The sequence below is a fragment of the Scyliorhinus torazame genome, chromosome 1 (assembly GCF_047496885.1).
Source record: "Scyliorhinus torazame isolate Kashiwa2021f chromosome 1, sScyTor2.1, whole genome shotgun sequence".
In the NCBI taxonomy this organism is placed as follows: Eukaryota; Metazoa; Chordata; class Chondrichthyes; order Carcharhiniformes; family Scyliorhinidae; genus Scyliorhinus; species Scyliorhinus torazame.
In genome coordinates, this window is record NC_092707.1 from 232,633,192 (window position 1) to 232,650,300 (window position 17,109).

At 50.0% G+C, this 17,109-nt stretch overlaps 1 protein-coding gene across 3 annotated transcripts in view; it reads left to right on the top strand.

The window, feature by feature from the left end:
• LOC140419383 (interphotoreceptor matrix proteoglycan 1-like) overlaps positions 1-17,109 on the top strand; it is a 226,334-nt gene that overhangs the window by 160,779 nt on the left and 48,446 nt on the right. For all 3 annotated transcript variants that reach the window (XM_072503256.1, XM_072503260.1, XM_072503269.1), the window contains exons 12-13: positions 5,107-5,750; positions 15,378-15,597. In XM_072503256.1, coding sequence (XP_072359357.1) covers positions 5,107-5,750; positions 15,378-15,597 — 864 coding nt within the window. The remainder of the gene's footprint in view (positions 1-5,106; positions 5,751-15,377; positions 15,598-17,109) is intronic.

Below are 17,109 nucleotides of genomic sequence, written 5' to 3' on the forward strand. Positions count from 1 at the left end.
CATTGGATGAATAACTGCCTGTACAGTTGCTCCTCGGTCTCTTCTTTCCCCCATTGCGGATGTTCACAGTAACTTCACTGCAGTGTCAATGTAAGCCTACTTGTGACACTAATAAAGATTATTATTAAGCAGGAATTGTGGAGGTGCTGGCCACAATCTCCAAATCCCCCTTAGATACAGGGATGGTGGCAGATGATATATGTTAAAGATTTGGATGTGGAGGTGGAGAGCAGAATTTTCAAATTTGCAGATGACAGAAAACTTGTAAGTGTAGTAAGCAGTGAGGAAGACAGTAATAGACTTCAAGAGGCACTTGCTGGTGTTTAGGCATGAATCTTAGACGGTGCCAGGACAGGTTATCAAAGCAATTAATAATGCTCAGGGATCCAGAGTTTTATAAATAGAGGCAAAGTGCACAAAGTTCTGTTAAAGAAATATAAAACACTAGTCTGACTCTGTCTGGAATTGTTCAATTCCTCATCTCAGATGTGAATGTTTTGGAGAGGGTTTGGAAAATATTTACTAAATTGGCTCCAGGGACGAAAGATTACAGTTGTGTCGACAGACGAGAGAGGCTTGGGTTATTCTCTTTAAAGATTTGATTGCGGCGTTGAAAATCATCAAGGGTTTAAACAGAGTAAATAAAGATGAGAGTAATCAACAACAAAGACAGAGGCAACATGAAGAAAAAACATTTTTACACAATGTGTGGTTAGGATTTGGAATGTGCTGTCCAATAGGGTGGCAGTTACTTTGCAAGGAAATTGGATACATGCTTGAAGGGGAAAAAATTATAGGAATATTGGGAAAGAAGTAGCGTGGAACCAATAGATGTGCTTTCCAAAAAATTGCATGCAGACTTGAGGTCCATAATGGCCTCCTTTGGTGCGATACCATTCTGTCATTGTATGAGAAGAGACCACAGAGCACAAGGAGAGGCCGAGAACCAGAGATAGACCTCTACAGGTCTTGCAGCTGACAACCACAGAAGAGGTGGCGCTGAAGATCAGTAGCATTTTGGTGCCCCTGGCTAGCAGAGATGGGAGATCCCAGCTATCCAGTGACTTAATTAATTATTGATGCATGGATCATACAGCAATCTGTCTTGTTGACTTGATTTCAGCGGCAAGTGAAATATGATCATTTTCGTACTGAGAAGTAGTGATATTTTTCCCTTGCCGTCACTATTCCATGTCTTTTCCCTCTGTCACTTCAGCTGCAGCAGTCAGTAGATATTGTTTGTGACGCCAATTCCTGAGAGGAACTGAATCTTTCTGTCGATGCAGCACTCATGCATGCTATGCACCAGCTCAGATAGTTGCACTTCAGTGGGACCATTGAGATAGATATTTGATTTTCACCTGGTGATCCTCAATTCATAAGTAAGTATGGAAGTGTAAAGTGGTGGTGGCAGAGTCAGCTGTATCAGAGGATGTCGTTCTCTGCAAGCTCTGCTTGACTGGGCACAGATGCCGTATTCCGAGGCTGTCGGTCCAAAGGAAAATTGAGGAGGAGGATATGTTGTGCATGGCATTGACTGGCCTTCCAAGAAACCAAGATTGCAAAGAAAACAATTTGATTTCCTCAAGCATGACTGCAGACATTACATAGATAGAGCCACCAACTCGGTGGAATATCAGGGGCGGGATTCTCCCCTACCCAGCGGGGCGGGGGGGTCCCGGCATGATGGAGTGGCGGGAACCACTCCGGCATCGGGCCGCCCCAAAGGTGCGGAAGTCTCCGCACCTTTAGGGGCCAAGCCCTCACCTTGAGGGGCTAGGCCCGCGCCGGAGTGTTTCCGCTGCACCGGCTGGCGTGGAAGGCCTTTGGCGCCACGCCAGACAGGGCCGAAAGGACTTTGCCGGCCTGCGTAAGTCCACGCATGTGCGGGAGCGTCAGAAGCTGCTCACATCATCCTCGCGCATGCGCAGGGGAGGGGGTCTCTTCCGCCTCCGCCATGATGAAGACCATGGTGAAGACAGAAGAAAAAGAGTGCCTCCACGGCACAGGCCCGCCCGCGGATTGGTGGGCCCCGATCGCGGGCCAGGCCACTGTGGGGGCACCCCCCACGGCCAGATCGTCCCGCGCCCCCCCCCCCCCCCCCCCCCAGGACCCCAGAACCCGCCCACGCTGCCTACTCCCGCTGGTAAGGTAGGTGGTTTAATCCATGCCGGCGGGAGAGGGTTGACAGCGGCAGGACTTTGGCCCATCGCGGGCCGGAGAATCACCAGGGGTGGGCCCGCCGACCGGCGCGGCGCGATTCCCGCCCCCGCCGAATCTCTGGTGGCGGAGAATTCAGGACACGGCGGGGGTGGGATTCACGCCAGCTCCCGGAGATTCTCCGACCCGGCGGGGGTCGGAGAATCCCGCCCCAGATGTGGCAGCGACTATGCAGGCCTTGAGCCCAACTGTGCACACCCTGAACCCCAGGATATCTGCTGTCATACGTAGAATGGTGGATAACTTAGCCTGGGTCTTATAGTACTCCCATGATCTGCACCAGAGTGTTCTCCAGCAAAGTGGGGGCATAAAGGTACAGCTGGGCCATGAGAGGTTGCTAGAAAAAGGGGATATGCAAGTGTGAACTCCACTCAAGGCACTTTCATTTCTCACCCATTTCCCCTAACTAGACACCTCATGTCCTGATGGCTGAGTCTGTCTGCACAGATACAGGTGGAGCAGCTTTTCCTGGGCAATGATCAGCATGCTGCGACCATTTTTGGAGATTGGTTGGTAATACTCTCCACTTGCATGGATGGGTGCGATTCCAACAAAACTAAAGAGGTTCAACACCATCCAGAACAAAGCAGCCCACTTGACTGGCACCGTACCCACCATATCAAATATCCACTCCCTCCACCGCTGGTGCACAATGGCAGCGGTGTATACCATCCAAAAGATGCACTGCAGCAAGTCACCAAGCCTCATCTTTCAGCACCTTCCAAACCTGCGACCTCTACTGCCGAGAAAGACACATGAGAGCACCAACGGCACACATCTTCCTGACTTGGAATTATATCATCGTTACTTCACAGTCACTGGCTCAAAATCCTGGAATTCCCTTACTAACAGCACTGTGGGTGTACCTACGTAAGATAGACTGTAGCAGTTCAAGAAAGCAGCTCACCACCACCTTCTTAAGGGCAATTAGGGATGAGTAACAAAGAAAGGTCTCGACAATGAAAGAATTAAAAAATGTTATCTGAAGTGTACCTTCCAATGCCTTGCTTGATCATACATCTGGTTGTCCTCTGGCACTTATTGTAATACTGTCGAGTTTCAGCCTTGAGGTTTTTTTATGGGTGTCGCCAGTCAGGTTTAAAATTGGTATCCCGTGTTCCCTCGCAACCACCGTTTCAGTGTATCCGACCATGAAGCTTAGATGTGCAGTTTGGAGCATTATGGCAGCTTCCCGGAAATCTCGCTAACATCTGAAGAAGTATCTTCTTGTGATTGCACAACAGCTGCACATTGATGGAAAAGAAACCATTAAGGTTCATAAATCCTCCTGGTTGATCTGGAGAACAGAGAGGCTTGCAACAGGAAGCACTGACAGGTCTACAGGCCAAGGCTGAGTTCCCTTCATATGTCAGGACAACAATGTTTCAGGAGGCGCAGTTCTCCCATCAGTTTGGTGACAGATACCTGCAGCCTCTTCAGACCGCCAGTCGTGCACACTCGACAATGCCCTGCCCTGGTGGGAAGCCAGCCAGATATATAAACCCGAGTGCCCACTCAGTCTGGCTGCTGTCATTGGAGGCAAAGTCCATACAATTGCCAGATCCGGCTATCAACCCATCAGCCACTTGTCTTCTGTGTTTGTGGGTGACTGAACAAGAGATTCTCAACATGTCTCCAGCCAAGTTGAGCGCAGCGTTGACTTTCTCAGCTACCAACAACACTCGGCCACAAGGAAGAGCAGCAAGCCGGTCTTCTTTGAAGAGGCTGCAGGTATCTGTCACCAAACTGATGGGAGAACTGAGAACTGAGAACTGAGCCTCTTGAAACATTGTTGTCCTGACATATGAAGAGAACTCAGCCTCGGCCTGTAGACATGTCAGTGCTTCCTGTTGCAAGCCTCTCTGTTCTCCAGGCACAGGTCTCCAAATAGCCATTTGTTGCTGGCACTGTGAACCATATCGGGCATATTGTTGTTTATCCGAGGTCTAAACAAGCAGCCTAAACACTGCCCATCCTGATGTCATTCCCGATACTACTTGACACAACAATGTCAGCCTCCAGAAGCATCACTTTCCTGAGGGGTCTGTAGGGCTGATATCCTGCCTGTTCACCCTGTTACACAGAGAGTGCCTCTTGATGTCTCTGCTCTCCCCCTCTCTGCTCACCACCGTCAGACCTATTCACAGCTGGTTGTTGCTGCTGCTGGTGTTCATCATATTTGCACCTTTCCCGACGTCTAATCCAAGGCACCACCCTGCCTGGATCTGAGTCTGAAAACTACCAATGTGTAAACACTAACCCTGTCATGTTCTCTGACCAAAGTCTTTCCCAGCGCACGGTAAGAAAGTAGCTAGGAACTGGGAGGAAAACTGACTTTTCATAAAGCCCCATGAATTGTAATTGTGGTTACAATGGTGAGTTTAAGGAAGTCTGGAAAGTCTGCGTAAGTGCTGGTAAATCCGAATGTCGTTTGGAATACAACGGGGCAATAACATATTTGAACTGGTGTCCTGTCTCTCCAAAAGAGATTGCACATTCACCCAGCCAAATGTGTCCGTGTTAAACCCAAAAGCTGACACATTGAAGCCGGCTTGCAGACATAAATACACTTTTGGCCACTATAACCCCATCTGCGCCTAATCCAAGTGTTACTGCATCTTATAATCCTCGCCCATTGTCTCAATACATGTTTTACCAATCAAAGTGGGATCCATGGCACTAGTTTATGCATTGCAGCTGAAGACAGATCTGGAGATCTGTTAGAATAAAAAGAAAGTTAATGAATGTAATTTATTTATATTCAAACCATAAATGAGCAAAGCTTATTTTTCTCTATGGGTTCAGATGTAGATATGCTTGTAAATCCGAAAGGTATGAGCAGTGCATTATTAACATCACTGAATCTGAATATTCCTTTCATTTCAGAAGCCCATCTTCCACTGTCGTCAGACCATCGGTCGCCTCACGACAGCACAGGAGAAACATCTGAAGAACATATTGCCGCTCCACTATTGACAAAAGAGACCTCACAGACCCCAGTGTCACCAGCAGAATCCTCAACAGAAGGAGGGCCCACTGCGCCCAAGTTCCCAACACCAATGTCACAGACCACTGAACCCGTCAATCCAGCAACTGCTTCTCCGGCTCTAACCGTGCCGACAGCTGCAATGCTACCAGCCTCTGACCTGCTTCACTCTGGTGCGAGTGAGATGGGTGGTGAGACCAACACGCTTCCGGCCATGCTGCACACAACTGCTGCACCTCACAGCTCCGGTAATGAAGCTTCAGTCTTTGGAACAGCGGAGGAAGATGCTGGGGATAAATTTGACATGGCGGACACCGAGAGCGTGGTGAGCACAGACAGACTGGCTGGAAGTGAGAGTAGTGTCCCCTCCACCGCATCCCCTTCTCTTCTGAAACATTTAATATCAAGCTCCCTGATGCCTGCTCCATCAAAGGAACTGGTGGTTTTCTTCAGCTTACGAGTCACTAACATGTTGTTTTCTGATGACCTTTTCAATAAGAGTTCCCCGGAATACCGGACTCTGGAACAGCAGTTCCTTCAACTGGTGAGTGAATGGCTTTGCAATGTTTGGGACCGTTTGTTCCTCCAGGGTTTTAGTTCTATAGGGGGCAGGGGACCTATGTTATGTAACAACCTTTTAGGAATTAGCAATTTGTGACAGTGCAAAGACTAATAAGATACTCGTCATGCATAACCCCTGATGTTTATTTCTGTGGTATAATGCATAACAGGGGGAGTAAAACAGGCTGGGAAATGGGTATCACATTGGCAAAAGTTAGATTAACTCTCCCCTCATGTATACATGGAACTTTTAATAATTCCAAAATGACCAGGTGGACAAAATAGTGTCAATGTCCCAGTCTTGGAACATTTTATTCCAATCAGCGGTATCTGTTAATCAGTGAAGACAGAATAACGCAATATTACTCAGAAATTTTGGATGCCAAGCCTGCCTCCTTATTTTATTTTATTTTTAAAAATGTATTTTCGTACAAACAAGTATCAAAACAGGTGACAGCAAATAAACACCCCGAGAAACATACTTTCCAGCAATCAACTATGTAGTCTGCATAGACTTTCCCCTTTTTCACCCTCCCCCGCCCCCACTGCGACGGACAGCTCCTCAAACAAAGAACAAAGAACAAAGAAACGTACAGCACAGGAACAGGCCCTTCGGCACTCCAAGCCTGTGCCGACCATGCTGCCCGTCTAAACTAAAATCCTCTACACTTCCGGGGTCCGTATCCCTCGATTCCCATCCTATTCATGTATTTGTCAAGATGCCCCTTAAATGTCACTATCGTCCCTGCTTCCACCACCTCCTCCGGTAGCGAGTTCCATGCACCCACTACCCTCTGTGTAAAAAACATGCCTCGTACATCTACTCTAAGCCTATGCCTCCTAGTAATTGACCCCTCTACCCTGGGGAAAAGCCTTTGACTATCCACTCTGTCTATGCCCCTCATAATTTTGTAGACCTCTATCAGGTCGCCCCTCAACCTCCGTCGTTCCAGTGAGAACAAACCGAGTTTATTCAACCTCTCCTCATAACTAATGCACTCCATACCAGGCAACATCCTGGTAAATCTTTCTGCACCATCTCTAAAGCCTCCACATCCTTCTGGTAGTGTGGCGACCAGAATTGAACACTATAATCCAAGTGTGGCCTAAGTTTCTATACAGCTGCAAAATGACTTGCCAATTTTTATACTCAATGCTCCGACCAATGAAGGCAAGCATGCCATATGCCTTCTTGACTACCTTCTCCACCTGTGTTGCCCCTTTCAGTGACCTGTGGACCTGTACATCTAGATCTCTCTGACTGTCAATACTCTTGAGGGTTCTACCATTCACTGTATATTCCCTACCTGTATTAGACCTTCCAAAATGCATTACCTCACATTTGACCAGATTAAACTCCATCTGCCATCTCTCCGCCCAAGTCTCCAAATGATCTACATCCTGCTGTATCAGGACCTGCTGACAGTCCTCATCGCTATCTGCAATTCCACCAACCTTTGTGTAGTCCGCAAACTTACGAATCAGACCAGTTACATTTTCCTCCAAATCATTTATATATACTACGAACAGCAAAGGTCCCAGCACTGATCCCTGCGGAACACACTAGTCATAGCCCTCCAATCAGAAAAGTACCCTTCCATTGCTACTCTCTGCCTTCTATGACCTAGCCAGTTCTGTATCCATCATTCACAAACATCCCCCGCCTTTTCTTAAATCCCCCTGCTGAGCCCCTTAATTCATACTTTATCTTCTCTAACCGCAGGAAGTCGTACAGGTCACCCAACCAAGCCGCTACCCCCGTTGGCGATGCCGACCACCACTCCAACAAAATTCGCTGTAGTGCAATCATAGAGGCGAAGGCTACAACATCAGCCTTCCTCCACTCCATGAGCTCTGGCTTCTCTGAAACCCCAAATAACGCCACCAAAGGGTCCGGGTCCACCATCTCCTCCACTACCCTGGCTAAGACCGTGAACACTCCCGCCCAGAATCTTCCCAATTTTTTGCAACTCCAAAACATGTGCGCATGATTCGCTGGCCCCCGTCCACACCTCTCACACTCATCTGCTACCCACTGAAAGAACCCACTCATTCTCGCCCGAATCATATGCACCTGTGCATCACCTTAAACTGTATCAGGCTCATCCTTGCACAAGAGGAGGTCCCGTGTACCTTCCGCAGTGCCTCACTCCGTACTGCCCAATTGATCTCCGCTCCCAACTCCACTTCCCATTTCTCCTTGATCTTCACCATCCGCTCACCTCCTTGCTCCCCAGTCACTTGTATATATCCCCAATTATTCACCCCCCTTCCACATCTGGAAGCAGCAGTCGCTCCAGCAGGACGTATCCCGGCAACCTCGGGAACCCTCTCTAGATCTTTCGTGCAAAGTCCCTAATCTGCAGATATCTGGGGCGAAATTCTCCCCAACTGCGGGATGTCCGCCGACTGGCGCCAAAGCCGGCGCCAATCAGACGGGCATCGCGCCGGCCCAATAGTGCAGAAGGCTCCGCAACCTTGGCGGCCTAGCCCCAACATTGAGGGGCTAGGCCGACGCCGGAGGGATTTCCGCCCCGCCAGCTGGCGGAAATGGCGTTTGTTTCCCCGCCAGCTGGCGCGGAAATGCGGCGCATGCGCGGGAGCGTCAGCGGCCGCTGTCAGTTTCCCAGCGCATGCGCGGGAGCGTCAGCGGCCGCTGTCAGTTTCCCGCGCATGCGCAGTGGGGAGAGTCTCTTCCGCCTCCGCCATGGTGGAGGCCGTAGCGGAGGCGGAAGGGAAAGAGTGCCCCCACGGCACAGGCCCGCCCGCGGATCGGTGGGCCCCGATCGCGGGCCAGGCCACCGTGGGGGCACCCTCCGGGGTCAGATCGCCCCGCGCCCCCCCCCAGGACCCCGGAGCCTGCCCACGCCGCCTGGTCCCGCCGGTAAATACCAGGTTTGATTTACGTCGGCGGGACAGGCAATTCCTGGGCGGGACTTCGGCCCACCCGGGCCGGAGAATCCAGCGGGGGTCCCGCCAACCGGCGCGGCAGGATTCCCGCCCCCGCCCAATTTCCGGGAGCGGAGACTTCGGCGGGAGCGGGGGCGGGATTCACGGCGGCCAACGGCCATTCTCCGACCCGGCGGGGGGTCGGAGAATGACGCCCCTGAACTCGCTCCCCCTCAGCAGCTCTACCTACTCCCTTAGCTGCCTCCTTATTTTAGCATCCCACATTTTAGAGCTCCCTCATTAACCACTTCCTCTCCTCTTGTCTCCTTTAAAGCCCTCCAACCTTTCCAAACAAACTTTGATCACCTTCGCCAATCTGTATTTTTTGAAATACAGCTCTGTGAAGCACCTTGGAGCATTTCTCTAGAATATATCAGTGATGTTGCAAACTGGGTATTTTGAAAAGATTTTTCAATTAAGAGGCAATTTAGCCAATCCACCTACCCTACACCTCTTTGGGTTGTGGGGGTGAGACCCACACAGTCACGGAGAGAATGTGCAAACTCCACACGGACAGTGACGCGGGATCGAACCTGGGACTTCGGTGTCGTGAGGCAACAGTGCTAACCACTGTGCCGCCGTGCCACCCGCAAACCGAGTATTTATGAATCACCATGTCCCTGTAGTTTTACATCTCCAATATCATTTGGCCCCATTGTCCAAAGTGCAGTTGCTCCCTGCACATGTGCCACCTTCTGTGAAATACTGTCATAAACTTTAATGCATGGAAACAAAGAGAAAATGCACTCAGAAATATCAAAAATTAATCCAGTTGTATATTTTAGTAAGTGGGGATGGTCTAAAGTCAACCCAGGACTCAGTATACATCTGGAATGCTCCCGCAGTCTATTATATGCTACTTGCATCTTGATTCAAAGAATTGCATTACAAAGAGAAATAAAACTGGTAACTAAAGATCTTTGGTTCCAAAATATTAAACAGCAGATAATATATTTGGGATGAAATTATATTGATGGTACAAGATGTAGAAAGCAATTTAGGCAAAATGAGCCCAATGCTTTGAACCAAAAAGAATCATTGTAAAGATATTTATTAACAAGGCTAATGAAAGGCTTATGATTATAAATCAGACAGGTTTTATTTTAATCTGCACCAACTGGTTGTTAGTAAGGCCATTTGCTGTGCAAGTTGTGGGCAATCTAATTTCAAAAGAATATTAATGCACGATGGTGGATTCAGTAGTTAAACGTCAAAGGTATACAGAGAGGCATGGTGAAACAAATACATTTAGAATGAAGCAAACAAAAGTGGGAGGGACGTACACCTGGGCTGTGATTTCCTGGTCCCAGTCCCAGCCACAACAGGAATCAGCATGGGCAGGACTGGAAAATTTGGACAGCAGCCAAAAATCCATTGACTTGATTAGGAATTTCCAGTACCGGAAAAACCCACTCCTCTGGTCATTAAAATGAAGCAAGGCAAATAAAATAATTGTATTTAGGTAATTTGACTTAAATTGTGATTTAGCTACAAGAGGACAGAACAGTAAGAGACAAGGGGCGGAATTCTACCAACATTTGTCAGAGTGTCAAGGTCTGGCTGAAAATCAACGTGTATCTCTCCCGATGCATGGACGAGTTTCCAGAGCAGACTGTCTGCCACTTAGTGCACTGAAGGTTTGGGAGCATTGGTAACGCTATCACTCTGGAGGGTCAGGGCCTGTGGAGCTGGCAAGGCCGGCTCCACAGAGATCACAGCTCCCTTTAAAGATGCCGTCCTGTCCTCTGCAATGGAATAAAACTCTTCCCCCCCCCCATCCCCCCCCAATAGCCCAAAGACACAAATAACCCTTCTGACAAGCATTGGGGCAACCCCCCCCCCCCCACCTCAGTGACCCCACAGATACGGGTCACTGAGCATCAGGGTGACCCCTCCAACCATGGAGGTGTCGGGGGCATTCTCCCCCCCCCCCCCCACCTTCTACCCCCATGGAGGAATCAGGGGTACTCACCAAGCCACCCCAGTTCCTACCACCACAGAAGTATTGCCCTTCCCACCTCACAGGCATCAGCTCTCTCCCCTCCCCCAGCGTACATAAGAGGAGTCCCCACCCCCACGGGGCTCCTGAGAGGACCCACTTCTGGTACTACAAACTTTGCACTGACCCTGGCATTGCCCCCTGCACAGACCAACATTTTCCCAGGCAAAGATTGACAATGCCCTGGAACAGGTTGGAACTTGTGCTGGGGCAGTGCCAGGAGGCAGTGCCAAACTGTGCTGGGGCAGTGCAATAGGGCAGTGCCAACCTGTGCTTGGGTAGTGCCAGGGCATTGCCTGGGCTTGTCCCTCTTCCCGCGGTGAGAATACTTACCTGGGCATCCTCAGTGGGTTACTCCTGACGATTCCCATTTTTATATAGCTGTTATAAACCTCATCGACATGGGAGGTATGACTATTCAGCAAAGGGGGAGGGGGTTCATGTGTCTGGGATTTAAAATATATTGAAATTAAGTTCCCACCCTTTCTGGGCAGGAGTCTGATTAAGTCACCATTGAGGGGCGGAGAAAATCGGAAACAACATCTCGCCGGCAAAAATTTCGTTTTGGGCCCGCGTCGCCCTTTACGCTGACAGTGAATGCAGGTTTAAAATCGCCCCATAGAAACATAAAGCAGAACTCTCCATTTATTACTGGGCAGTGACATAAACTTCAGCAATCCCTCCAATCCTGACTCGCACTATTCTCTATTCACATGCTGAGCGAGCTGCTGAGTTCTAAAGGTCCGGACTGCTGCACTGGGCCAATGACAGGCCATGACAGAACCAACACAAAACAGTTGCTTGACCTCACTCTCACCAATCTACCTGTTTCAGGTACATCTGCCCTTAACAACTTTGGTACTGGAGATTACCACACAGTCCCTGTGGATTCAAAATCCCTTTTTAATCCTAAGGACACCTTGCATCCCATTGTGTGGCATTACAACCATGCTAAATGGAATGGGATACTGAACAGATCTAGCAGCATGAAACTGAACATCCACAGGGCTCTGTGGGTTATTGGCAGCAATAGAATTTCACCACAAACTGTAACCCCCTGGCCCAGCATAGTCCTGATTCTATCCAGTTCCTAAAATAAAGGGCCCAACTCAGGCGCACCTATATCTAAGGTGTTACCCTGGTGAAGATACAACACAGAGCTACATGCATGCTAAACAGCAGAAGCAGCATGTGATTGACTGACTCAAGTGACCCCAGAACCAATAGGTCAGATCAAAGATTTGCAGCCTCCTCAGGTATGTCCTGCCCTCTAAAAATAGAGCATATTTCATGCAGTCAATTACCATCCCATCGATCTACTTTCATTCAGCAAAGTGATGGAAGGAGTCATTAACAGTGCTATCAAGCGGCACTTACTCAGGAATAACCTGTCATGGACGCTCAGTTTGGGTTCCGCCAGGGTCACTCAGCTCCTGATCTCATTACAGCCTTGGTTCAAACATCGACAAAAGAGCTGATTGCCAGAGGTGAGGTGAAAGTGACTCCCCTTGACGTCAAGGCAGCATTGGCCCGAGTATGGCATCAAGGAGCCCTAGCTAAACAGAGCCAATGGGAATCAGGGGGGAAACTCTGATTGGAGTCATACCTGGCACCAAGGAAGATGGTTGTGGTGGTTGGAGGTCAATCATCTCAGCTCCAGGACATCACTGCAGGAGTTCCTCAGGGTAGTGTCCTCGGCCCAACCTTCTTCAGCTGCTTCATCAATGACCTCCCTTCCATCATAAGGTCAGAAGTGGGACGTTTGCGGATGACTGCACAATGTTCAGCACCATTCGCGACTCCTCAGATAATGAAGCAGTCCATGTCCAAATGCAACAAAACCTGGTCAATATCCAGGCTTGGGCTGACAAGTGGCAAGTTACATTTGCGCCACTCAAGTGCCAGGCAGTGACCATCTCCTACAAGAGAGGATCTAACCACTGCCCGTTGACATTCAATGGCATTACCATCACTGAATCACCACAATCAACATCCTGGGGGTTACCATTGATCAGAAACTGAACTGCATTAGCCATATTAATACTGTGGCTACCAGGGCAGATCAAAGGCAGGAATCCTAAGGCGATTAACTTATCTCCTGATGTCCCCAAAGCCTATCCACCATCTACAAGTACCCTGGACAGTGCTAACCACTGTGCTACCAAATCCCAAAAGACGTGCTGTTAGGTGAATTGGACATTCTGAATTCTCCGTCTGTGTACCTGAACAGGCTCCAGAGTGTGGCAACCAGGGAATTTTCTTTTTTTAAATATAAATTTAAAGTACCCAATTATTTGTTTTCAGATTAAGGGGCAATTTAGCATGGCCAATCCACCTAACCAGCACATCTTATGCATTGTGGGGGTGAAAGCCACGCAGACACGGGGAGAATGTGCAATATCCACACGGATAGTGACCCAGGGTTGGGATTTGAACCCGGGTCCTCAGCACCGTAGTCCCAGTGCCAACCATTGCATACCATGCTGCCCTGACTCGGTAATTTTCACAGTAACTTCATTTCAGTGTTAATGTAAGCCTGCTGATCGCACTAAAAAGGATTATTATTATTATTAATTGCATCGAGATTGGCTTTAAGTGGTAATTTTTAGCTTCTCGCCACGCCATGGCGGGATTCTGATTTCGCCAACGGGAGCGGGCTGGTTAAATCGCAAATAGATAGACACCAGCCGTGTTTCTTGATTCTGGCCTCTCCCGCAACCTAACGGCCACGCTTTGCTCTCGCTCAAGCGCTTTGTGGATGTAAATTGCGCCCTCTATGAGTAAACCCTTGAAAGGAAACACCATGGGCGGGATTCTCCAACTCTCCGGCACCGGATATTCGGCGGGAGCGGGAATCGTGTCGCGCCGGTTGCCAGGCTCCCCCCGGCGATTCTCCGGCCCGCGATGGGCCGAAGTCCCGCTGCTGGAATGCCTGTCCCGCCGGCGAGAATCAAACCACCTCTCTTACCGGCGGGACAAGGCGGCGCGGGCGGGCTCCGGGATCCTGGGGGGGGGCACGGGGCGATCTGGCCCCGGGTGGTGCCCCCACGGTGGCCTGGCCCGTGATCGGGGTCCACCGATCCGCGGGCGGGCCTGTGCCGTGGGGGCACTCTTTTCCTTCTGCCTTCGCCATGGTCTCCACGATGATGGAGATGGAAGAGACCCCCTCCACTGCGCCTGCGCGGGGATGCCGTGAGCGGCCGCTGGCGCTCCCGCGCCGCACGGCAAAGTCAGTTTTGCGCCAGCTGGCGGGGCACCAAAGGCCTTTCCCGCCAGCTGGCGGGGCGGAAATCAGTCCGGCGCGGGCCTAGCCCCTCAAGGTTAGGGCTCGGCCCCTCAAGGTGCGGAGGATTCCGCACCTTTGAGGCGGCGCGATTCCGGACTGATTCGAGTCGTTTTTGGCGCCGGTCGGCGGACATCGCGCCAATTGCGGAGAATCCCCCCCATAAGTGTACAAATTACAATTGTTATGCACAATCCGGCAACAAGCACATTTATCACTGAATAACAAGTTTTCTTCTCCGAGCAAGTCCTTTACTCTGCAGGCTAATATGCAATTTTCTAAAGTCTCAACCAATTGTATATGACAGGTGTCCAGTTAGTCAGTGGTGGTGCAGTTATTCTACATATTGTGAGAAAAGTTGATCGAAAAGAAAACATTAACTTCACATGATTGGCATCCCAAGATTGAGTCCTGTGATTGCCAGCAGTTGTGTTCTATATGTTTAGCTTCTCACAATCCCATGGAGGGCAACAGCAGGCCACCTGCGAATAATCTGGTACGTGGGGCTGGATTCTCCGTCAGCGGGAGGCTCCGTTTTGCCAACAGTCCAGGGGTTTCCCGATGGTGTGGGGCTGCCCCACAATGGGAAACCCCATTGACCAGCCGGCGTAACGAAGCATCCCACCGGCGGGGTGAAACAGAAATGTGGCGTGGCGGGGCGGAGAATCCAGGTGTCTGAATCACTTGTCAGCAAATCGGGGCCGTTTCAGGACAATTTATACAGAAACCAGTCGAGAGTAAAAAGTCGGGGCTTTGAAACAGTTAAAATAAGGGTCATGACTTACCCCCTGTTATCCTGTTGCCTCACTGCCAGGTTTTCATGTTAACCTGCTGTTTTGAGCAGGCGAGCATGACATGCACAGGAAGACAAGGTGTCGTTCAGAACTTGATGGCACTATTAGTCGGCGGCCTGAGCAGGAGAGCAGTGACAGCTTCTCTATTAGGCCGCACCTTCTGTGAGTGTCTGACATCTCAGCCCAATGTCCAATTAGAGAAGAGGACTGGGCAGGTAGAGTTTTAAAAGGTGTAATTTTGGTTTCCATGAAGGCCAGGGGTTCTCCTTCAGACACACTTGGGCCTCCCTTTCCCCAGGACCCCGCTTCCTGAAAACATGTGAACCCTCCGCTTCATACCTGACCATCAGAGACAGTTGCTGCTGGTCTTCACCTGTGGTATCCTACTCCCACATCCCTGCTCTTGCTCACTGGCCAGATAGACTAAGCTGCAATTTCAAACCCTGCTGGGCATGTCCTGATTTTGACACATAGGCTCCATGCATTGGCTGACATTTAAAATGGTCATTTTTCCTGCAGCAGTTCTAGTTCACTGGAGAGGGGTTAGAATTATTTGAAGGTAATGACTTTTCTTTCTCTTTATAGTTGCTTCCATACTTGCAGACCAATCTGACTGGATTTCGGCAGTTGGAGATTTTGAACTTCCGAAATGGCAGCATTGTAGTGAACAGTAAGATGAGGTTTGCCAAGTTTGTGCCATACAATGTCACCCAAGCTGTCTACTGCGTCCTGGAAGACTTCTGTAATGCAGCTGCCCAAAAAAATAACCTGGAAATCGACAAATATTCTCTTGATGTGGAACCAGGTAAATGAGCAACTATGAATTCTACTTGGTCTCTGCTGAGAGTCTGAAGTTTAAAAGGAGTCAAAAATTTGGAGAAGGCAAACAGAATGAATGTAACTTTTCTCATACTATAGAATAATAAATGACCTTTAAACGTTTATAGCCTGGAGCTTACGGTCAGCCATAAAGTGATAGCACTCCCTGCTGACCTCAAAGACATGTGTCCGCAAAGATCCAGTGATCTTTCTGGCATGTATTTCACCTTTCCTGATGCTAGTTTGATTCTGGTACCAAGTCGAGGGGATCTCCATGTATCCAGCAACAGTGATATCATCAATGTGATGAATTCACACAGACAGCCCGATGCCAGCTCTGAAACCCCCCATCCATCCTTCCTGGGACAAACCGACGGTTATCTCTGATTGGGGACCACACCGAGGCTCCCGTCGCACCCCTGTGCCGTCTCCACTGCCCCCAGATCTTTAGCGTTGCCGCCACCACCGGGCTCGTGGTGTACCTTGTCGGCGAGAGCGGCAGCGGTGCCGTCACCAGCGCCCCCAGACTCGTTCCTTTGCCGGACGCCATCTCCAACCTCTTCCATGCCGCCCCCTCTCCCTCCATCACCCACTTACGGATCATCGCCACGTTGGCTGCCCAGTAGTAGCCACCCAAATTCGGCAACGCCAACCCTCCTCTATCTCTGCAACGCTCCAGGAACCCCCTCCTTACCCTCGGGGTCTTGCTCGTCCACACAAATCCCATAATGCCCATGCTCACCCTCTTAAAGAAGGCCTTGGTAATCATAATTGGGAGGCACTGGAATACAAAAAGAAACCTCGGGAGGACCACCATTTTAATCGACTGTACCCTGCCCGCCAGCGAGGGTGGCAACATGTCACACCTTTTAAAATCCTCCTCCATCTGTTCCACCAGCCGCGTCAAATTAATTTTGTGCAGTGCCCCCCAGCTCCTAGCTACCTGAATCCCCAAGTATCGAAAGCTCCTTTCAGCCCTCCTCAACGGTAGGTCGTCTATCCCTCTTCCCTGATCTCCCGGATGCACCACAAAGAGCTCACTCTTTCCCACGTTGAGCTTTTAGCCCGAAAAGTCTCCAAACTCCCTTAGGATCTGCATGACCTCAACCATCCCCTCCACTGGATCCGCCACATACAGCAACTGGTCATCTGCGTACAGCGACACTCGATGTTCCTCTCCCCCTCAAACCACCCCCTTCCATTTCCCCGACTCCCTCAATGCCATGGCCAAAGGTTCAATTGCTAATGCAAACAGCAGAGGGGACAGGGGGCACCCACCCCTGCCTCGTCCCTCGATACAGCCGGAAATACTCCGACCTCCGCCGGTTCGTGACCACACTCGCCACCGGGGCTCTATACAGGAGCTTAACCCAACTAATAAACCCTTCCCCAAACCCAAACCTCCTCAACACTTCCCAGAGATACTCCCACTCTACTCGGTCAAAGGCCTTCTCCGCGTCCATGGCTGCCACTATCTCCGCCTCTCCCTCCACCGATG